Source organism: Pleurodeles waltl, chromosome 5 (assembly GCF_031143425.1).
Source record: "Pleurodeles waltl isolate 20211129_DDA chromosome 5, aPleWal1.hap1.20221129, whole genome shotgun sequence".
Lineage (NCBI taxonomy): Eukaryota > Metazoa > Chordata > Amphibia > Caudata > Salamandridae > Pleurodeles > Pleurodeles waltl.
The window spans coordinates 720,008,710-720,032,842 of NC_090444.1; the positions used below are offsets into that span (position 1 = coordinate 720,008,710).

General features: G+C 44.1%; 1 protein-coding gene across 1 annotated transcript in view; it reads left to right on the forward strand.

Annotated features, from left to right (window-relative positions):
- Positions 1 to 24,133, forward strand: part of FAM98A (family with sequence similarity 98 member A) — a 337,728-nt gene that overhangs the window by 246,114 nt on the left and 67,481 nt on the right. The window contains exon 7 of the mRNA XM_069234676.1: positions 22,437 to 22,604. Coding sequence (XP_069090777.1) covers positions 22,437 to 22,604 — 168 coding nt within the window. The remainder of the gene's footprint in view (positions 1 to 22,436; positions 22,605 to 24,133) is intronic.

The following is a 24,133-nucleotide window of genomic DNA, read 5'->3' on the forward strand; positions in this document are numbered from 1 at the left end:
GAGTAGATCTTGGCTGCTAGGTTCAGGTCTTTTTCAGGGAACCTTGTTTCAGTCCTCCGGAGGTGGAAAGAAATTAAGGGGCCTTATTTGGAGTTTGACAGATGGAGTACAGTCTGTCAGGGTGGCAGAGGAGATACGGTCTGACAAATTCCTAGATTACCACCGGCCATTTCTGTACGTTAAAAGGAACTGCCCTCACTGCTGTTTCCTTCAGGGTACAGAAAGTTGGTGGGGTGCCATCATTGGTTTTGGCTGTCATTCACCAAACAAACATTTTCTTTTCCAAAAACAAGCTCCCAAACTGGGAGTTTGTTTTTGAAAAACAATCCGTCAATGAGTTTTTGCCTAGGGTGTGAGAGTGAATATTTTTGATTATTTGCTAAAAAAACATGTATGCATGTCATCTCTCCTCTTTTTCCTCAAAATTGTGAATATCTCGCTGAAAGAACGCATCATCCATCCATCTCTAAAAATGGATCAAGGCCATCCTCTCCTCCAGAAGCCCAACCTAGATTTGAACAGTCTCCAGAATCGCAGACCAGAACACTACCCTCTAAAATAAATATACAACAGCAACCTCCTTAACACATTTGTGTCATCAAGATTGGGAATAAAGAGCCCTGTTCTCAAATTGGTTCAGTATTTTCTCTCTTCAAGATCACAATTGTAAAATTAGACTTCTTTAACTCAACTACATTACCAGTGAATTAGAGTGTTTCTCAAGGTCCCAAATCCTTTTGCCTTATCTGTTCAACCTATGTATGGAACCTCTAGCCTTAACAATAAATATAAATCTGTTAGCATTTATTAGTACTAAGATGATACTCTGCTTTATGCTCAAATCCAATATTTCAGATCTAAAAAGCTTTGTAGAAAATCTGTCCCATTGGATTTTCTCATTTTCTTTTTTGTTTTTTAAACCCTTATCAGTGTTTTCATTTCTACGTAGTACAGTAATGGCCCTTAATCAGGGCGGTACATTTCTTCGCGAAGAGAAGAAAACGATCAAACATCACACAGATATTAAAACTGTAATGGATAAAATGATAGTGACTGCAGAAATAGACAAGAGCAGGAAAGATAATACATTGGTGTAGACCTGGCAATATAACACAGTGTAATATGTGTTATATCTTTGCACATACTCTGCATGTTTTTTTTTTTTTTTTTTGTAAAAGGATAGCGATGGTGATGGAGATCAGGAGTTTGGTCCTGAAGCGTCTAAGGTAAGTAGATAATTTCTCTGTGGTTGCCAAATGACTTTGGGTTTAGAGGACGGGGGCTAGAGCGAAGCATACAATTAACTCGTAGTGTCACTATGTATAAGGCTCTGCATCCAGACTTCAGTCGTGGGGCGCATGCTTTCTGCCCCATTGAAGGGCGACCTTGCACTTAGTCAGGAGTAATTGAATGGCAGTGTGTTGTCGTACCCTGGTAGGTATATTCTGCACGTATCCCAGTAGTGCAAGCAGAGGGGGCCAGGTTCAAGTGTGAGGTCTATCTTCAGAAACAAACGGCTAAAGTCCACACTTGAAAGTGTGGAGTACGAGGCGTGTTAATGTATGTTGGACAATTTGTTCCTGAGTTGGGGGGAGCCATTGATTGCCAGCCAGTGAAATTACAGGGGAGTAAAGAAGCTCATCCCCAGTAGGCAGCTAAGCTTCATCCATGCTCCGCTCATGGTGGAATGGGTTAGATCGTCTTTGGGATCGAGGGGTAGACCTGTAGGAAGTTTTGTATTTGGGGGTAAAGGAGCGACGTGGTCCATTTCAGGTTTGTAGTAGAGGAGGTGGTCGTCAGCTTCGTACCAGTGGTAAGCAAATTGCCACTGATTGGCCAGATAATACAAATGGAAATGTGGGACCCTAAATCCCCCACATTCTGAAGGGAGAGCCAAAGAGTCACAGCTAATTTGAGGCTTTCTGCACACCCATATGAGCTGTAGTAGGAGTCCTCGCAGGGTGCGAGAAAAGGAGTCGGTGAGGGGATGAGTATGTTCAGGAAAATGTATAGGGCCCGAGGGTGGACTTTCATTTTTATAGTAGCAATACGGCCTGCCATTGAGAGGGGTAGGTGCATCGCACCCTCCTCTTGTGTGGATAATTTGTCCACGGTGGGCCCGTAATTCTGCCTTATCAGCTGTTCTTTGTCATGATATAGATAGATACCGAGGTACCGCACAGATTCTGGGCACCACGCAAGAGAGAGTTTGCATTGTACTGGCTCAGTCTTGTCCGTGAGAGGGAATAGTTTGGATTTGGACCAGTATATACTGAGGCATGAGTACCTTCCAAATCGGACATTTTCGCTAGCAGCGCCACGTTTTCCTTGGAGTGTCGAACAAATATTAGAAAGTAATAGGGGGCTGGGTCAAAATTGTAAGCTGCGATGCAGTTGGTTTTCCTGTAAATGGCTTATCGGGGGTCCATTACTATAATGAAATGCAATGGCTACAGTGAGCACCCCTGTCTGGTGCCTCACATGACAGCAAAAGGGGCGACAGCAGGATTCTAGATGTGGGTTGAGAGTAAAGCAACTTGACTATGGATATAAAGCCTCGTGGCATGCCCAACTTGCGAAGCGTGGCTTGCAAAAAAGGCCATTCTTAGGAATCAAAAGCTTTCTCACCGTCTAATAAGGCCACTGCAGCCAGGATATCAGGGTAAAGTCTTTTAAGTACTGAGAAAATAGTGCGTAAGTTCAGGGAGCAGTGGGGAACAAATCTTTACCAGGGATAAATATTGTCTATAAGAAGGGAGAGCCGGGTAGCGAGCGTCTTAGCTAATATTTTGTTGTCTGAATTAAGTAGTGGCAGTAGTGACAGTGGTCTGTACGAACCGCTTAACTGTGGATATTTGCTGGGCTTGAGTAGTAAGGAGATCATTGCCTCCTTCAATATTGCCAGTTGAATCCCAGTGTCGAAGAAATCTGTGTACATGACGAGTAGGTGTGGTGCTAAGATATGCTTGGCGGATTTATACACATTGCATGTGACGCAATCTAGTCTGGCGGCTCTGGAAACATCGAAAGAATCTATGGCTAGGACTATTTCTCGCAACTAAAAGGTTCACTGAGAAATTGCTGTTGCACATTTGTCAGCTAGACCAGAGCTTTCTCAGCGAGGTAAGTGGCCAGAGTCTGGTGTATTCTCTTCCTAGTCGAGAGGAGTGTATAATAACTGAGCAGTTCAGCTTGGATGCCTCGAGGTGGCCCAAGAAATATGGCCAGTGTGCGTCCCGGTCTTTCGCCCTCGTCATATTGGTGTGCTTTAGCATATTTGCCCGCATAATAAATCTCTTGTCCCACCAAGTCATGGAATTCAGCCAGTAGGGTTTTGCGTTCTATTAGTCTGGGCTTATGAGAAGACCGGGTGTCTGCTGCATCTAAATGAGTCTGTTTCATTTTGTGGCTATTGCAAAGGTCACGCAGTACCCCGGAGTGTTTGGTGGTGAATATGTAAGCTTTGAATGCCTCCTATAGGGTGGCTTGTGAGGGAAGGGAGTCTTAATTGACTTCAAAATATTCTATTATGGCAGTGCAGAGTTTGGTGCAGAACAGCTCATCTTGGAGAGCCATGGTGGGAAAACTCCATTGTCGTTCAAAACTGGTCTTGAGGGGTATGTTCAGAGAGGGTGCGTGGTAAACGCATGAGTGAGTCTATCCATGGGGTTGAGGTTGTGGAAACAAGCCAATAGTGTTTATAAGACTAGGGGCCAGATGTATGAAAGCTTTTTGCATTTGCAAACGGTGCGAATGCCCGTTTGCGAATGCAAAAAGCCATTTCAGAATGTATTAAAGGCTTTCTGAAAGCAATTTTAAGGAATCGCTAAAATTGCGATTCCTTAAAATTGCGACCCTGTTTAGAGAGTCGCAAATTGTGACTCTCGAAATAAGAAATCGCAAAAAGGGATTCCTTATTTGCGATTTCTAAGCACATGTGAGAAGCAATTCCTTAATGTGAATTGGGCATTAAGGAATCGCTATTTAACACCAAGTTGAACTTGGTGGTAACCATGTGCAAATTTTAAAAATGCATTTTTAAAATGTACATGTAAAGCACACATGCCCTTTTGGCATGTGTGCACCTTACATGTTGTTAAAAATGTTTTGGGGTGCAGCAGAGGGGGCCTTAGGCCCCCAGCACCCTGGACTTTGCATTTCCCAAAATTGCGAATTCCAATTAGGAATTCGCAATTTAGGACATGCAAAATATTCGCAAATATGGGCCGACAGGCCCATAGATGCGAATGGGGCCGGTATCGCAATTTGCGAATCAGGAAATAGCATTTGCGATTTTTAAGAAATCGCTATTACCGAATCGCAAATATGATACATTGCATTTTGCGAATCAGAAATAGCGATTTCTTAAAAATCGCTATTTCCTATTCGCAACAAGCAATTTTTCATACATCTGGCCCTGGGTGTTGTGTGATGCAGAATGAAACGTGTTCGATGTGGTGGAGGCATGCCACAGGTGGCAGGGGTATCTGAGCATGTGCTATTGCTTCTGTCAAGTAGGACACTTAAGGAGCATGGCTTGCCATTGTGGGTAGGGGCCATCATGTCCAAAAGCGGGTTTAGCAGCAAATTGAGATTGCCCACCCTACCCTGATGACATGGCTAGCATTGAGGTGGGCTAACTGAGTCTGTAGCTTTTGAAAACGTTCTGGGGAATCCGTGTTGGGGCATATACGTTGATAAGTAAAATGTGCTGCAACGCTAGAATACTGGCCACCAATATATATCTGCCATCGTCATCAATATTGACTGTGTGTTGTTGGGATGGAAGGTGACACTGTTATGGATGAAGGTGCAAATCCTCGTGAATGGGAGCTATAATACTAAAAGTATTGGTGCGAGCCCTAGGAGTAAGCAAAAGTGTGGCTGGTGCCCGAGGGTAAATGTGTCTCCTGCAGGAAGGCTATCAGTGTGCCTTCTCTGGCGAGGTAGTGCAATACTTGCTTAACTTAACTTGGGTTATTGAGGGCTCTGATGTTCCAGGACAGGAAAGTAATACCAGAAATAGACTTTCCCTTGTCAAGTCTATTTGTCATTCAGGAGCCTGTATTGGATTTGTGGGTGTAGTATATGAGATGTGTATGGTGACACTAGAGAATGCAGTAAACCAACAACATAAAACCCAACAATCATAAACCCTCCATCCTCCAGCCCTCTCCCGCCCCTCCCCCCCACCACACACACACAAACACACACACATCCCCCCCAAAGAAACATGCTCAGTACATCCCAAATATAAGAGTTGAGTAACAAAGGAAAGGCCATCAAAAATTCCCAAGTGGCGTACACCTCAGGGGGGTAGCAGTGCCTCGGCTGATGGACCCCATTTGTCACAGTGTTTAATGTAAGAAGAATGAAGAGGTGTCAGATTCAATGAGTTCTAGAACAAGGATTCAGCCTTGAGCCAAGTGTACATGGCTGTGTGAAATTGTCACAAAGAAGAGTGGAGGGACATGTGACCGTGACCTGCCTCCGTAGAATCCAGCAGCCTGGTGGGAATAAGTCATAACTGACGGTGGCTTGAGAACCTGAGGGTGAGCAGTCTGGCGTGATGTGGCGAGGTGAGGAACGGCCTCTGTCCATTTGTTTACAAAACGCCATGGCATCGGCTGGGTTGTCAAAGAAGCAGGGCTTGGCATTAACGTCAACCTGGAGTTTAGCTGGGTAAAGCATGCCATAGCCTAATAACAATTTACATAGCACTGCCTTGGTGTCGTTAAATTTATGGCGTGCTTCCTGAACCACCATTGTAAGGTTTGTAAAGATGGAGATCGTTGTGCCATGATACTGAAGTGGATCCTGCTCTCTGGCCAGCCGCAGTGCAGTGTCCCTGAAGTTGAAGAGGCAAGAGACTATTGATCATGGTGGAGCACCCTGAACTGGGCGGGGACCAAGAAATGTATGTGTGCGTTCCACAACAAAGATAGATGTGAAATTCTTGGTGGCCTAAACATTTGGAGCAGAGGCATTCAACAAACAGATCGAGGCGACCAGTGTTTGTGGATTCCTCCATTCCCAAAATGCAGATGTTGTTGCGTCTGCCATGGACTTCCAGGTCTTTGTTCTAGATAGTGTTTAGAGGTCGTGGCAGCTCTGTGTTCAGCCCTAAGATGCAGGATTCTGCGTTGTCAAGGCGTGCGTTCTGCTTGTCCATTTGCTCCCCCACGCAGTCGAGCCAGCTACTGGGGGTATCACATCCTGCATCGAAGACACTGAAGCCTGAGGGAATTTGCGCCATGACGGCATCCATCTCAGAATGTTGTTTTGCAGCAGGGCCCCCTGTAGCCTCAGTCTCCAAAGCAGATGGTACCTCAGTGGTGTCAGTTGCATTAAATTTTTCAAAGGGGAATTTGCTTTGCATGGGGTCAGTGGGCACCATGCCTGGCAGGGTGCAGTGGATGCAGCTGAAGCCAATGGGACTTTGGTAAGAAATGTCATAGGCTGTGTCTACAGAACGGCTCCAGTGACTTGAGTTGATGTGCACCTAAGGATAGTGCAAGTGGAAGTCACTTATACAACTTGTTAGTGTGGCCTGGGTGTGAGGACCAAGAGAGGAGGGGGCACCGTTACCTTCTAGTGGAAGGGTGGAATGCCAATATTTCTTATGGCCTGGTATGGCAGAGCAAAGGGGAGGCCGGTAAGCTTCTATGGCAGCATCTACAGGAGTGGCTGGACCGTCTGTTTAGTAAATCTTGCAGACATGTAGAGTCCCAAAAAAGTTGGGTGCTGCACACTGGGGCACAGGAGAGAGCGTTGTGTCCCAGTACATAAGAAGTAGTGGAGCAGTAGCTGAAGGAGGCAGAGCAAAAGTGAGAATTCTGAAAAAAGTCTGCCAAAGTACCAAAGCAGCATATAGGGCAAAATAGCAGCAAAGTGTCCTACCATTATATTGAGGATATAGGCAGCCTCAGCTCTGATGTTGTAGCTCTGGGCCTAGAGGAGAGGCCGCAGCGTTGGGCCCAGGAAAGCAGCAATAGTTGCAGGAGCATGCTCAGCCAGGCAGGTGCATACGCTCCTGATAATATTGCAGGCGACATGCTGTAAGAGGCCATCCGGTGCAATGCAGTGTCTTAGAACCTGGAGGAAGTGGGCGCATGCAAGGCGATTTGGTCGATGTGTTCCTTATAGGGAGTCTAGGTGATTCAGTTGCATGGCCAGGGTACGTGAAATGGCTGCTGGACGAGCTGTGCTGCCTTGGACACATCCAGGTTTTGCCACAGCCGCTGCAGCTTCAGGCATTCAGGTAGTAAGAAAGCAGAACTGAGGTTTTCCGACCCATCAGAAAGTATTTTTTAAAGGGCTCTGTACACCGGAGCTTCAGCACCTCTCAGCCCTCTTGGTCGCCGGCATGGCTGTTCCCCTTCCTTACTATCTTTGAAAATGAATCTGAACAAAACCTAATTTCTTCTTCTCTTCTTCAATGGGAATTCACCCTCAGTAATTAATTGGTTTGGTACCCTTCATCCATTAGGTATTTATCCTTCCTTGGGATCCACATGCAAAATTCCTTGCCCTCTTTATCAGCCAAAACCTCACTCTAAATGATATTGCCAAATTCACTAAAAATGCCTCTTACCAGCTACATCTGCCCAAGAAGCAGAAACTCCCAATCCCACACTCAGATGTCAGACGCACAGGACAAGCACTAGTCCTTACACATCTTGATGGAGGAAACGCAGCACTAGATGGCCTTTCCAAATGATCTAATGCACTTCTAAGGCAAACGTCAACAGTTTCATTGGCTCCCACATGTTACCAGGACTGATCTCAGGATTACAAGCATAATCCATAAAGTAGTTCACAGCAGTCTTCCATCTCACAGAGGATGAATGAAGCATCAGAAACAGAAATCCACTAATACTCAAAATCCCTAAAACTAGAACGGTTAAAACCTTAAAACAATATTTTACTTGTTGTACTTTTAGACTATGGAATTGCATTCTGTGACAAAGCCGTTTGAACCTGAATCTTCTGGCTTTACGAAAAGATCTAAAAACACCTCTCTTTAGTCCTTATCTCCCTGGTTGACACTGCTTCTCCACTTCTACTATTACTTTTTGCTTATATGTTTCTATTCCATAATTGTATTTGTAAATTACTGATATTGCTTTTAGAAAGGACCTTGTTAGACTTCAAATACTAGTTCTGCTGCAACAGTTCTATTTTTATTATGTTCCTCAGCCACATTATTTGTAAAGTACTCGTGTCCTTGTGGCTTGATCATCGCTGTTTGATAACAACATCTAATCCAGTCTTAAGTCTGTTCCCTGGCCCGTCCTAGCCTACTTTTTCAGCACTTCTGTTGATTTCTTTTAAAGCTATACCAATAAACCTTACTCTGTCTGTGGGTCAAAATGACATGACTCCTATGTCCAATGTGTGGGGCTCTGAATTCCTATGCAGGGTGTTTGGACAGAGAAGTCCCCTGCATGATGATGGATGTGCACCCTTGTTTTGAGTGCCCCAGCTGTAACGATATCTAGATCCTTGGTACTAATTTTTTGTCATGGGTGAACACGGATCGTGTGTGTGCCATGACCTGGGCCTGTCTCACACTAGTGCAGTTTGATTAGACTGGGAGGAACGCACCAAGCGTTACAGTTGTGAAAGTAGGGGGCTGCTGCTCTTATCTGGAGTTAAGTGACACATGCAGGGTGGTGGTAGCATACCCTGTTTAGTAGAATCAGTAATGTGAACAGACCTTTTTACCAATGTCATGAGAGTTTGGACCTGCTGGCCCACTCCTGTAAACTTCTGTGGCTGTGTACTGTATTAATTGGGTGCAGCCCCAGATAGCGCATTATACCTGTGTGTGCATGCAGGGACAGCATGTGATACTTCCATGTGTGTGGAGAGTTGCATGTGTGTGCCTGTGGATGGTACATAACACAGAGGCCTGTCGGTTCCATTTTGGAAGCACAAGGCATGCAGATCCTAGAGAATTGAGGACTCCAACCCACAGACAGGAAATGTGTATTGCTGACATTACTAAAGGCTGGGATGGTCACACACAGTCAAGGGAGAGGAGAAAATCATCCTCTGTGCACATCTGAGGTCTCTTTGATTCCAGAAAGAGTTGCTGGACAGTGGGGCCTGGACTTTCAGGAAGATGGTGGGATTGATATGGTGGCTCTATCGGGTAATCTGGTAGACAGGTATGCGTACTCCTCTGAACCTTTATGGAGCTCATTTCAGTGGAGGCCGACAGCCAGGTGTGACCCCCAAATATTTCCTTGGCCTGTGTTTGAGACACTTGAAATGGCAGACGTTCCCTTTGACAATGGACAGTGCAGAGCAGAGAGCACTGCAAAAGTGCTGACACCCCCAACACAAATTTCAAAGGCCACCCACTAAATCACAGAGGTGTCAGGATTTGGGCTATCAAGGTAGGTGCATCTGGAACAGCAATCTCGACAGGAGAGAGATCACAACAACTTCTTTGCTGCTTGGAGCAGGGTTGGAGACCAAGGTCTATCAGTCTTCCTGCTGTGTGAGGAGACCTCTCCCAGAGAGTCAAAACCCTTGCCCATAGCACCAGGCCTTTGCCTCCTTGCCAATTCCACAGTACTGTGTGAGGAGGAGAGGCTTTAGAGTCTGCCTGCCAAGACAAGGGACTCCATTTGAGGAGGAAGAAAGCAAAATGTGAAACGACTGGTCCAGTTGGGACTGCTGTAGAGTGCAGGTTTTTACCACTGTTTGCAAACAGGACAGAAACTCCCTTGTACATAGGAGAGGGTCCTGTGTGAAATTCATCTGTCACCCAGGACTGAGAATAGTTTGATAAACCCCATGCTACCGGGCAGGCCAGCGTGAAGTGTGTGCATTTGCCTGTGGCTGTGGCCAGGACCGAGAACCCGATGTGCAGAGGAGAGAGGCCCTTGTAAGTTCAGGCTGTCGGGCCACCAGGAAGTATGCACCATTTCTCATGGTGAATTACAGGTCAGGGACCCCTCTCCAGTACCCCTCTCATCTATGCAAGGGGAGAGTGCTACCATGAAGACATAGGCGCTCCTGGAGGCCAGCTGTGGTCTATTATCTTTTGAGTGACCAGGAGGAAGGGGGCCACCACAGAGCCAGGAAAAACACATAACAAACAAAACTGGAGCCAACAACGACGCCTAGCATCAAAGCAGATGACTGGAGGTCGCTGCTTTACTGTTTCAGCTTCACTGTTTGCTGCACTTCAGGATTGCAGTTGCAGTCCTGAACACGTAATTTTAAAGTCACTAATGGGTGGTGTAATTCTATACTGAAGCCCCATGTTTCATGCATCACTGTTATTTCCTCCCCATTGATGGCGACTGTACCTATAAGTTAGGCAAGCCAGTTGGGGTTAGCCAGTTTTTAAGCTCATGCAGTGTGTGGTTTGTCAATATAGCCCAGTTAATCCATTATCCTAGAAGCAAACCGTTTTGGAAGAAGGAAAGGGCTAATTACCCAGTGGCGGTTTTGTTGCAAATTGAAGCAAATTTTTTTTCAAATAGTTTAGGGTGTTAGGTTTTATAGCTTTGAAAATCAGGTAGACCACTTAAAAAGTGCTGCAGGCTTGGAAGTCATGTAAGTTCAGTTGTACAAGAGTGATGTGGTCACGTTTCCTTGTGCCTGAAACCAGTCTTGCAGCTGTACGAAGAACAGCTTTCAGAGGGGCTGTCCATATAGCTGGGAGGTCAGTAAAGATGGAAAATCCCTATTCCTTTGTTCAGACCACAAGTGTGTGAACAACTGCAATGAAGGATACACCTGCCTGCAGATTCCTTATCGTTTGAATATCCCCATGTGCCTAACTTGGACCGGAAAGTTTTAGATGGCTCTTCCACGCCGGTATGGGGTGCCGGCTGCATTATGACTAAGCACTTGGCATGGCGTGCTGTCACTGGAGCCATAAAGTGCCTCCATCACCATAATGATATCAGTTCCCCTTTTTCGGCTATTTTGGCACGTTCCTGAGTGATTCAACTCTCCTCTTGAGAGTTGTTGTTTTTCGATGTTTTCTTCAAATCTATTCATTTTATGTGACGTTTTCTTTCGACATGTTATCTCCCAGAAAGTCTGTATTCAATCCTTGCTGAGACTGCTTTTCTCAGATGCCCATCACCAACCCTCACAAAATCTGTCTCTGTTGCCTGCGATCCGACTGTGATGCCCACGCTCATCATTTAAAACAATGGCAAAAGCCAAAACTTCCTTTTTAATATGTATAAGTCAATCCTGCAGGAGTCTTATTGAGTCCTAAGGAAAGGGTGTAGCATTTTAAAGAGTGAAACATGTGTTCACATGTTCTAACAGTAAAACCTTGGAAATTATTTTTACTGTGAGAGAGACTGGTAGCCGCATTGGCGAGTTACACACTGACAACTCGGCTGTACAAACTTTTGAATGAGACTAATAAGGTTGGTATCTCGGGGTATCAAACAAGTTGTTACATTAATCTCAACTTGATCCCCAAGTCAAACTTAATGTAACTTTTTGCTACGTGCAACCTTTAGAAAGTTGCCATTCTGTTGTCCAAGTTTACCATTGGCCATATGTAGATGCTGGCAATGGGACAGCCTTGTACCCGCCTGGAGAGAAGTGTAAACAACTCAGAAGACAAGTAGCAGTAGAGGCCTGATTCTGGCAGACGTGTTGCCTTCCGAAGGCAGGAAGCTACATATAGGGTGTTAGCCTAAAAGGAGGGTTTCAAAAGGAAAGACTCCTTTGAAGGACAAATGGTGAACACCCACGAGAGGGGTTGTCCTTTTATCTGGGTAGACAGGTTGGCGTTGGGGACAGAGTGGGGAAAACACTGGGCAATCCGTTTTTTTTTTTCTCCATGGGTGTGTAGCCCCATCTCTAGGGTGGGCTTCTGAACTCCCCACACTGAGACGATTCTTGGGACTGAGCAGAATAGGGCACTCTAGGGTAACTAGAATCTACACTTCACAGGAAGTTGTCATTAGGCTGTAAGGCACCAAGTAGCCCATTGGCTAGTGACCGCGACCTCCTCGAAGGGCAGTTTCTGGGCATAAAAGAGGCACCACCTGGCCCCCAGAACTCACATCTCGTCGGAATCAAGAAGAGGACCGAAGGACTGCCCTGTTAACCCAGGACGGGGCAAAGAAAGGCTGCTTCCAAGTTGGACTACAACTGCTGCTCCTTAGGCTAGCGGACAGAGGACTGTCCCTGTGGTGTCCTTCTTTTGGAGTAGTCGTCCTCCAAGACAAATCAGAGGTAGCGAATCAAATAGTTGTTTGGCTGCCTTCCTGTTCCCAGCACAGGACCATAAAAGCTGAGAAGGCCTCTTGGGTGAGTTGGTAGTGCAGATCTCTAAAATATCTCTCCTTGCCCCTGAGCAGCCTGGGAGTCCGAGTCTTATCACTCAAAAGTTGCCCCCAATTCTACTGGACCTAGGAGAGTCGTCTGAGTGAAGTTTTGTTGCCCACAAGGAGAGCTAGCACCAGAAGAAGGCGACTGCTGTTTGAGGCAGTGACCAGAGACCAGTTGTTCAGTGGCTACTGGACTATTGCTGGACCAAAGAGGATTTTGAGGGACATCAACCCTTGTAGCCAAAGTTGCCCCAACAGGAGGGTGGACCGAAAAGCAGCCCTAGGAAATCCCCTGTCGACTGCACTGTATCTTCTTCAACCTTGAACATCTTCAGCATCCTGTATCTCTTGCATCAGGACCGCCCCATAGAAGTTGATGACAACTGGCCGCTGATGCTGAATCTGGACTGGAGACGTTTCTTGTGGTGGTAACTCTTCCATTAGACCTTGCCGGTCTTCGTTTAGAAGCAGCAGTTCAAGTCCATTCAAAAACAAGAAGTGTGAGGATGGTACTACTCCGGATTGGCCCAGAAGAGTATGGTATCCTGAACTCCTGAGCACAAGCATTGGTGCTCTGATCAGGGTGCCCGGTGGGGAAGATCTTCTATCGCAGCAACAGGTCCGAGCCCTACAACTGAACCTGCACACACTCTGCTTTCATGTGTGAAGACTGAGCTGTGGCATTTGAGAGGTTTTGATTTCCCTCCAGAAGTATGTATGTATTGACAAAGACTGCACATGCCTGACGTTGGAACAAGTTTGTGGCTTGGTGTGCTGAGAAACTTATTGATCCGCTGTCTGCAACTTTGTCCAAAGTGGGGTTGTTTATTATATCCTTATTCTTCAGGGCCTTGCTGTAGGCACAGTTAAGGGTTATCTTTCGGCCTTAACTGCTTTCTTGCAGTTGCTAGATCATCCCTTCCTGTTGGAGTCACCTGTTGTGACATGCTTCATGAATGGTCTTCAAAAGATGTTCCCTTCGAAGTCTTTTATTTTTTGGGGCGAAAATGGGACATTCTTTTGGTGTTGACCTACCTGATGTGTTCCCCTTCCGAACCCCAGCATAGTTGTGCTCCCCGACTTCTGACATTCAAGACTGTTTTCTTTCACATTGGACAAAATGGTCGGCAAGTTTCTGGCTCAGTCTGCCCAACCTCCATATACCAACGTCTTCCCAAATAAACTGGTTCTCCGCATCTATGCCTCTTTCTTACTCAAGGTAGTAACATTTTTTCATGTCAGCCAAAGTATCACACTGCTGACCTTCTTTGCTCTACCACACTCCTCTAAGGAGCAAGAGAATCCACTGTCTGGACCTCAAAAGAGCATTGTCCTTCTATCTTGATTGTACCAAAGAATATTGGGTGGGCAAATCAGTGAAAATAAAGGGAAAGCAGTGTGGAAGCAGACCACCTCCAGATGGTTTTTACTCTGCATTAAGATTTGCTTACGCGCTAGCCAGGAAGCTACCTCCTGAGGGCTTGTGGGCTCATTTTACCAAAGCCAAAGATGCGACCACTGCGCTAGCTTGCGGGGAGTCCCTGTCCTAAACATCTGACAGGCTACTACGAGGCCATCCTTGTGCATGTTTACCAAACTCTACTGCCTTGATATTTAGGTCTCTCGTGATGAACAATTTCCTGGTTCAGTTCTCCAAGACTTTTTGGTCTGAGCCAGTTCACAGGCCCACCTCCGAGGAGGTATTGCTTTGGTGTCTATTATAAGGTATGGAATCTGCAACTATGTGTTTCTTATCAGATGAACAAACTGTGTAACTTTGGCGACTCTGTCTAGCCACAGATTCCTTTCAGATCCTCCCCATTCTGTGAACAGGTTCGTCTACCTAAAAGGTTCCTGCATGCCATTAGTATCTGTACACTGTTCAGTCAGCCTTCTGGTATTGATCTGTGCTTCTGGTGCGGAAATAGTCACTTAAACAAACTGATATCATCGCACTGGGGTGGTGCCTATATAGGTACCACGCTTGTCACATGCGATGTGTACAACGCAGAGCATATCTGCGCCATTTACCAGTGTACAGTTAATGCTCAAGACTTTCTGGATCCAGTTTGACGCCTGGGGAATATTCTAAGGTAAGGAATCGGCAGATTAGAGGGTCTGATTTAGATCTTGGCGGAGGGGAATACTCAGTCACCATTTTCGGATTTCCCATCAGAAATATTACAATCCCATTTCATCCTTTGGAGATCGTAATACATCGAACGGGATTTAAGTCACGTTAGTAACAGAGTATATCATCTGCCGAGATCCAAAACAGGCCCTTACTCTCTACCAGATGAAGTGTTAACGAAGGTAAGTAATTTGTATTGTACAAACATCGATTTCATGGTCGCAGCTGAATACCAAAAAAATTGTTTTGTTTTGATTCAGATTTAGTTTTCCTCTGCCCATTCTTCTTTGTATTTTGGACAGAGTGACCTTCAGGTGGTTAATGAATGTGTTATCATTAACCCTGATGTACATTAATGTATCATTCATATATTGGTGGTAATAGAGTTTTATAAATGAATGTGTTGTTTAAAAAAAATATTGACCTAGTAAAATAGTGTATTCAAAATATCAAATACCATAATATCATGAAAATAAATATATATATACATATATATCTATATGTTCAATGGCATGTGTAGCTGCAGATACACATGCTGTGCACATCCCGCCATCTGGTGTTGGGCTCGGAGTGTTACAAGTTGTTTTTCTTCGAAGAAGTCTTTTCGAGTCACGAGACCGAGGGACTCCTCCCATTTCGACTCCATTGCGCATGGGCGTCGACTCCATCTTAGATTGTTTTTTTTCCGGTATCGGGTTCGGACGTGTTCCTTTTCGCTCCGTGTTTCGGGTCGGAAAGTTAGTTAGAATCTCGGAAAAATCGTCTGTATTGTTTGCGTTCGGTATCGGGTTAGTTACAACAGATCGACACCGAATTTTGAAGAGCTCCGGTGGCCCTTTGGGGTTTTTTCCATCCCCCGTCGGGGCCTGGTCGGCCCGGCCACGTGTGACTTCAAGGCTGATGGAACGGACCCCATTCCGCTTCTGTCCAAAATGCCATAACAAGTATCCATATACGGATCAGCATCTGGTCTGTAACTTGTGCTTGTCCCCAGAGCACAAGGAAGTTACTTGTGAGGCCTGTCGAGCGTTTCGGTCCAGAAAGACGTTAAGAGACCGAAGAGCCAGAAGACTGCAGATGGTGTCGACGCCGACAGGACAAGAGCGTTTCGAAGAGGAAAAGGAAGCTTTCTCTATCCACGAGTCGGACTCGGAAGAGCTCGAGCCCGAAGAAACGCCGAAAACCGCGAGTAAGACGTCAAAACATAAGACTCACGAGAAGTCAACAAAAGCCCAGGGGGCGCCACCGCCAACAGGCCATGGCTTAACCCAAAAACTAGGTGACCGAGCCAAGGCACCGAAAAAGGGCACGCTGGTGTCGAAGTCATCCGACTCCGGTCGAGATACCGCCACACAGCAATCTCTGACCCGAGACATCGGCTCCGAGAAATTTCGGGGCCGTGACAGCGGCACCGAACAAATTCGGCACCGAGACACCACCACGCCGAAAATTACAAAGGTTTCTTCGGAGCCTAAAAAGACGTCCGAAAAAGTTTCGGTTCCGAAACATCCAGCCTCGGAGCCGAAAACAGGTTCCTATACAGAGGAACAAGGATTGTCCTCCCAAATGCAAAAACATAGATTTGGAGAGGAACTTCAAGCTGTAGAGCCACACTATACTCAAAGGAGGCTCCACATTCATCAAGGCACAGGGAAGATAACCACTCTTCCCCCAATTAAAATAAAAAGAAAACTTGCCTTTCAAGAGAATGACAAGGAGCCACAGGCAAAGGTGGCAAAGAAATCAACTCCACCACCGTCTCCACCACCATCAGTGCACACATCACCAGTAGCAACTCCTCCACTGATGCACTCCCCGACTCATACTGCTATGAGTCAAGATGATCCTGATGCATGGGACCTTTACGATGCTCCAGTATCGGACAACAGCCCAGACTCGTACCCTGCCAGGCCGTCCCCTCCTGAGGACAGTACATCTTACACACAGGTGATCGCAAGGGCAGCTGCTTTCCATAACGTCACCTTGCATTCCGAACCAATTGAGGATGATTTTTTGTTTAACACGCTATCCTCCACTCATAGCCAATACCAAAGACTACCTATGCTCCCAGGAATGCTAAAACATTCGAAACAAATCTTTCAGGATCCTGTTAAAGGCCGAGCCATAACTCCAAGGGTGGAGAAAAAGTACAAGCCACCGCCAACAGATCCTGTTTATATTACAACGCAGTTAACACCAGACTCAGTAGTTGTCGGGGCAGCTCGTAAGAGAGCAAACTCTCATACCTCGGGGGACGCACCACCTCCAGACAAAGAGAGTCGCAAATTTGATGCTGCGGGCAAAAGGGTTGCAGCTCAAGCAGCAAACCAATGGCGCATTGCCAATTCACAAGCACTTTTGGCAAGATATGATAGAGCTCACTGGGATGAGATGCAACATTTGATAGAACACTTACCCAAGGAGTTCCAAAAAAGAGCACAACAAGTGGTGGAAGAAGGACAAAGTATCTCTAATAATCAGATACGGTCTTCAATGGATGCAGCAGATACGGCTGCAAGGACAGTAAATACTGCAATACCAATAAGAAGGCACGCATGGCTGCGCACGTCAGGTTTCAAGCCGGAAATTCAACAAGCTGTGCTAAATATGCCATTTAATGAACAGCAGTTGTTTGGGCCGGAAGTCGACACTGCTATTGATAAACTCAAGAAAGACACTGATACAGCGAAAGCCATGGGCGCACTCTACTCCCCGCAGAGCAGAGGCACATTTCGCAAAACACCTTTTAGGGGAGGGTTTCGAGGACAACCTACAGAAACCTCAACATCACAAACAAGGCCCACTTACCAAAGCGAATATCAGCGGGGAAGTTTTCGGGGGCAATATAGAGGGGGACAATTCCCAAAAAATAGAGGAAAATTCCAAAGCCCCAAAAGTCCTCAAAATAAGCAGTGACTTACAAGTCACACATCCCCATCACATAACACCTGTGGGGGGAAGACTAAGCCAATTTTACAAACATTGGGAGGAGATAACAACAGATACTTGGGTACTAGCAATTATCCAGCATGGTTATTGCATAGAATTCCTAGAATTCCCTCCAACAGTCCCACCGAAAACACACAGTATGTCAAAACAACATATAAATCTTCTAGGATTAGAAGTTCAAGCATTGCTCCAAAAAGAAGCAATAGAATTAGTACCAAAACAAGAACTAAACACAGGAGTTTACTCACTGTACTTTCTGATACCCAAAAAAGACAAAACTCTAAGACCTATGCTAGATCTCAGAATATTAAATACATACATCAAATCGGACCACTTTCACATAATTACATTACAAGAAGTAATCCCACTGCTCAAACAACAAGACTACATGACAACACTGGATCTAAAGGATGGATATTTCCATATACCAATACATCCTTCACACAGAAAGTACCTAAGGTTTGTATTCCAAGGGATACATTACCAGTTCAAAGTGTTGCCATTCGGAATAACGACTGCGCCAAAAGTTTTTACAAAATGTCTAGCAGTAGTAGCTGCACATATCAGAAGGCAGCAAATACATGTGTTCCCGTACCTAGACGATTGGTTAATCAAAACCAACACGCAAATACAGTGTTCACAACACACAAATTATGTCATAGAAACCCTACACAAACTAGGTTTCTCAATCAATTACTCAAAGTCTCACCTTCTGCCGTGTCAAACACAGCAATACCTAGGAGCAACAATCAACACAGTAAAAGGAATTGCCACTCCAAGTCCACAAAGTGTCCAAACATTCCACAATGTAATACAAGCCATGTATCCAAACCAAAAGATACAGGTCAAATTAGTAATGAAACTCCTAGGCATGATGTCCTCATGCATAGCCATTGTCCCAAACGCAAGGTTGCACATGCAGCCCTTACAACAGTGCCTAGCATCACAGTGGTCACAGGCACAGGGTCAACTTCTAGATCTGGTGTTGATAGACCGCCAAACCTACACCTCGCTTCAATGGTGGAACAGTATAAATTTAAACCAAGGGCGGCCTTTTCAAGACCCAGTGCCACAATACGTAATAACGACAGATGCATCCATGACAGGGTGGGGAGCACACCTCAATCAGCACAGCATCCAAGGACAATGGGACATTCAGCAAAGACAGTTTCATATAAACCACTTAGAACTGTTAGCAGTGTTTCTAGCGCTGAAAGCATTCCAAGCCATAATAACCCACAAATACACTCTTGTCAAAACAGACAACATGACAACAATGTATTACCTAAACAAACAGGGAGGAACACACTCAACACAGTTGTGTCTCCTAACACAAAAAATATGGCATTGGGCGATTCACAACCACATTCGCCTAATAGCACAATTTATTCCAGGGATTCAGAATCAGTTAGCAGACAATCTCTCTCGGGATCACCAACAGATCCACGAATGGGAAATTCACCCCCAAATACTGAACACTTACCTCAGAATGTGGGGAACGCCACAAATAGATCTATTTGCAACAAAAGAAAACTCAAAATGCCAAAACTTCGCATCCAGGTACCCACAACATCAGTCTCAGGGCACTGCACTATGGATGAACTGGTCAGGGATATTTGCGTACGCTTTTCCCCCTCTCCCACTTCTTCCATATCTAGGAAACAAGTTGAGTCAAAACAAACTCAAACTCATACTAATAGCACCAACATGGGCAAGGCAACCTTGGTACACAACACTACTAGACCTTTCAGTAGTACCTCATGTCAAACTGCCAAACAGACCAGATCTGTTAACACAACACAAACAACAGATCAGACATCCAAATCCAGCATCGCTGAATCTAGCAATTTGGCTCCTGAAATCCTAGAATTCGGGCACTTAGACCTCACACAGGAATGTATGGAGGTCATAAAACAAGCTAGAAAACCTACCACTAGACACTGCTATGCAAATAAGTGGAAAAGATTTGTTTATTACTGCCATAATAATCAAATTCAACCTTTACACGCATCTGCAAAAGAGATAGTAGGATACTTACTACATTTGCAAAAATCTAAACTAGCTTTTTCTTCCATTAAAATACATCTTACGGCAATTTCAGCTTACCTGCAAATTACGCACTCAACTTCATTATTTAGGATACCAGTCATAAAAGCGTTTATGGAAGGCCTAAAGAGAATTATACCACCAAGAACACCACCAGTTCCTTCATGGAACCTCAACATTGTCTTAACACGACTCATGGGTCCACCTTTTGAGCCCATGCACTCTTGTGAAATGCAATACTTAACGTGGAAAGTTGCATTTTTAATAGCCATCAAATCTCTAAGAAGAGTGAGTGAAATTCAAGCATTTACCATTCAAGAACCATTTATTCAAATACACAAAAATAAAGTTGTTCTACGGACCAATCCTAAATTTTTACCAAAAGTAATCTCACCGTTCCACTTGAATCAAACGGTAGTATTACCAGTGTTCTTCCCACAGCCAGATTCTGTAGCTGAAAGAGCACTACATACATTAGACATCAAAAGAGCACTAATGTACTACATTGACAGAACTAAACTAATTCGAAAAACAAAACAACTATTTATCGCCTTTCAAAAACCTCATACAGGAAATCCAATTTCAAAACAAGGCATTGCTAGATGGATAGTTAAGTGCATTCAAACCTGCTATCTTAAAGCTAAAAGAGAACTGCCTATTACACCAAAGGCACACTCAACCAGAAAGAAAGGTGCTACCATGGCCTTTCTAGGAAATATTCCAATGAACGAAATATGTAAGGCAGCAACATGGTCTACGCCTCATACATTTACCAAGCACTACTGTGTAGATGTGTTAACTGCACAACAAGCAACAGTAGGTCAAGCTGTACTAAGAACATTATTTCAAACTACTTCAACTCCTACAGGCTGAACCACCGCTTTTGGGGAGATAACTGCTTACTAGTCTATGCACAGCATGTGTATCTGCTGCTACACATGCCATCGAACGGAAAATGTTACTTACCCAGTGTACATCTGTTCGTGGCATTAGTCGCTGCAGATTCACATGCGCCCACCCGCCTCCCCGGGAGCCTGTAGCCGTTTAGAAGTAGATCTTAAACATTTGTACATTTGTAAATAAATATATTACTTTAAACTTCATTATGTACATACGCATTCACTCCATTGCATGAGCACTATTACTAGCATACACAACTCCTACCTCGCCCTCTGCGGGGAAAACAATCTAAGATGGAGTCGACGCCCATGCGCAATGGAGTCGAAATGGGAGGAGTCCCTCGGTCTCGTGACTCGAAAAGACTTCTTCGAAGAAAAACAACTTGTAACACTCCGAGCCCAACACCAGATGGCGGGATGTGCACAGCATGTGAATCTGCAGCGACTAATGCCACGAACAGATGTACACTGGGTAAGTGACATTTTCCATATATATATATATATATATATATATATATATATATATATATATATATATATATATATATATATATATATATATATATATATATATATATATACACACACACACAGATGTACTATTTTTAACACCACATGTATGTACCTTCACGTAAATGTGCAGTTAAGTGTAGCAAATCTTGGGTTGATTGACATTTTGGTTACAATATTTTTCTAGCCTGATATTTAAAATACAGTCTTCTTGTAATATAGCTTAAACAGGCCACACTATCTGAGAACCTGCCAAGGGGTTTGCTATATAGATTAAATATAATTATAAGCGAGAACTTGAGAAGAGGCAATTGTAAAAGGAGCATGGTGCTGCCATAGTGATTCAGAATGGAATGCTTCATGCCAAAAAAAATCTACATGAAAGAAGGCGATACCAGCTTCCGATACATATATTAGAGATACCACTTTCAAGACTCTGATCTGATTCGGTGAAGGTGTTACAGTATTGTGACATGGCAAATAAACTTTTTAGAACTTCAAGTGGTGTTGATAACTCTGGAACTATTAGCATCAGTCTCCTAGAGCACCCAGGCAGCACATATAGTTGATACAGTAAGTAAGGAGTTTCCAGCACAGAGCAGCGAAGCACCTATCTTGAAGGGCAAAGGAAAAGCTGATATTTTTGGCACTCAGGTCATTGACCACTATGAATGGCAACTTTCAATTATGTGTAGTAGATTTGTATTTCTATCTGTGAAGATCTTTTTCAAATGACAAAGGTCCAAATCGTTTGTTCTAATTATCTGGAGGTAGGCTCCGAAGGAGAGACCGTTTTAGTACCCTTTTAGTATGCTGGCTTGAGGAGTATAGAGTCATTTTGTCACTAATATTGATAGCAGTGATCAACAGACTTGGTGTCTGGGTTTTCTAACACTACAAGCATCTCTATTCTTCAAAGACTGTCGTTCCTTGCATCATTTAACCTGCTGCTTAGGTCTTGAAATCATTCAATACAGATAATTAAACTTCCTTCTTGGTGACATCAAAGATTTTGATAAAGGCCAGCATTCTAGCCACAATAAATTATTATTGTGTGTTCTGTTCATGGGGATATTTGAATCCTTTTTTTGTCAAATTATAGCTTATTGTCTGTTCTGTTAGGCCCTGCAGTGCTTTCAACACAGCTTGTTAGGATGCCTATTCTCACTGCTATTCTGTGGTATGTTTATGGACATTAAATTGGAAAGGTACGTAGCTGCTGCTAAGTCGAAAACCTTTTCTACTCACTGCTCTGTGGCTTGCAGAGAGATGATGATGTATTGAAAGAGGCGTAGACTGTTCAGCCGCAGTCTGGCCAAGAGACATGAATCATTTGCATACAATCACAAAGGCACCTGGGCTTTTCCCTGTGTAGCTACATGAGAAATGTTTTGAGAAGAGTTGGAAATATAAGAACGAATAAATAATCATATGATGCATTACAAATGTGTGTTATACCTTAAATGTTTTTGATGACATACTTTGTTTATTTGCTCTCTTGGCATGCATATGTTTTCACAAGAATGAAATAGAAGTTTATTTGAGCACACCATTATGTATATTTTCCCTTCTAAACAGAACCAGTCAGAAAAACTGGCGAAGGTGTATCAGCCAAAGAGGTCAGCCTTGTTGAACAAGTGTTCTATTTCCGTTGCCCACCTACTGGCAGCAAGGCACGATTTATCAAAAATTTTGAGAACTAGCAGTGGGTCTATCCGAGAAAAGTCTGCTTGTGCAATCAATAAGGTATGTATGCTTTCACCTTAAAAGTCATGGTTTCTTTTGCTTTTAATATTTTTGAGGTCTAGTTAGAGATAGCTTTAACTAACTCCCAGGAGACTTCACTGTCTATTGAGAAGAAAGGACAAGTGGTCTGGTAGCCATGTCTAGCAATTGGGTATTCTCATTCATGTATTAAGAAGCCAGCGTTATTTAACCATTGGTTGATTGTAACTGTATTTCATTGAGTGTGAATTTGTTTTTCTTTACAGCCATTTACGGAAATAGTAGTTTATTATTTTTGCTTAGAGACGAAAGTCCTATTTCTCCCACCACATTCATCCCACCTCTCGACTCTTGCTGGCAGGACCCTGAAGTGGGAGCATGGCAAGTTTTGGGGCTGCATTGTTATCTAATGTTGCTCCCCCTTGGGACGGCAGGACCTGAAGTTGATCTGGAAGGAGTGCAGCACGAACTCTTAATTCTGCCTCAGGTCCTTCCATTGCAGCGCCATATCCACTGCCTTCTAGCCTTTACTGCATATAAGTTCATTGGATTTATCTGACTGACACAGAAAACAGTACGCTAGGTGGTCTTTCATCAAAGTTTATTGTTGCTTTTCCTTCAAATAATTCCTTAGAGTGCTATAAAATTTGACCGTAGCTTGTTTTCTAATCTTTATTCAAACCTGCTTCTGTTCTTTGTAGGAGTTAGTTGTGTGTTGTCAACAAACCTATTGTGGACATTCCCAAAGCTTACAGTTGACTGCTTATTGCTTGCTATTAGATCTCTTTTCTTTCTAATTTCTTGGTTATTCATTGACTTTTTTTTCTTGTTTTTGTGCTTGTCTCCTCCCTGGAACATAGCTTCTCCAGTATTGGTATCTTTCATGAATTCACATGTTTGAATATTCCCGTTGTCGAAGCAAGAGTCCCACGGTACCTTAATAAAGCAGTATATTGTATATTAGTATTTTGGGCTATAATGGTAATGTAAAATCTGTTTAATAGCCTACCTACTTCCTTTTCTTGAAAAAGGACCCTACATGACTTATGACCAATCAGACGAGAGCATCCTTAGAACAATCACAACAGAGGCTGTTTCCTTCAGATTGTCTACCGCCCGTCGTGTGAAGGGAGTCTCCTTGAGCTCTGCTCAAATTACCTATTTTTCCTCACATTTACCAAAAAGAGTTTGCTCCTGAGGAAGCATTAATTCGACAACCTTCTTATTTCTGTCTGGACATTATGTTCCATACTCTGAAAAAAAGGCCTTTTCAGGGCATGTGACACTTGTGGAAAGGAAAGGTCCCCCTCAGAAGATCCACACAAACAATGCAGGTATTGCCTGTATTCGGATCATAAGGTAAAGGACTGTAACATTTGTTGCGCCTTCTCTTAGAAGACATTAAAGGACAGGGAAGTTAGGCTTTTATTGTGTCTCCAGAAGCTGAAAACCACAGAATGTCCTTTATCGGTGGGGGATAGTGACGATTCCTCACAAGCCACAACTTCAAGTAAGTGGCAGAAAACTGAGAAGAAACATCCTTCGGAGCC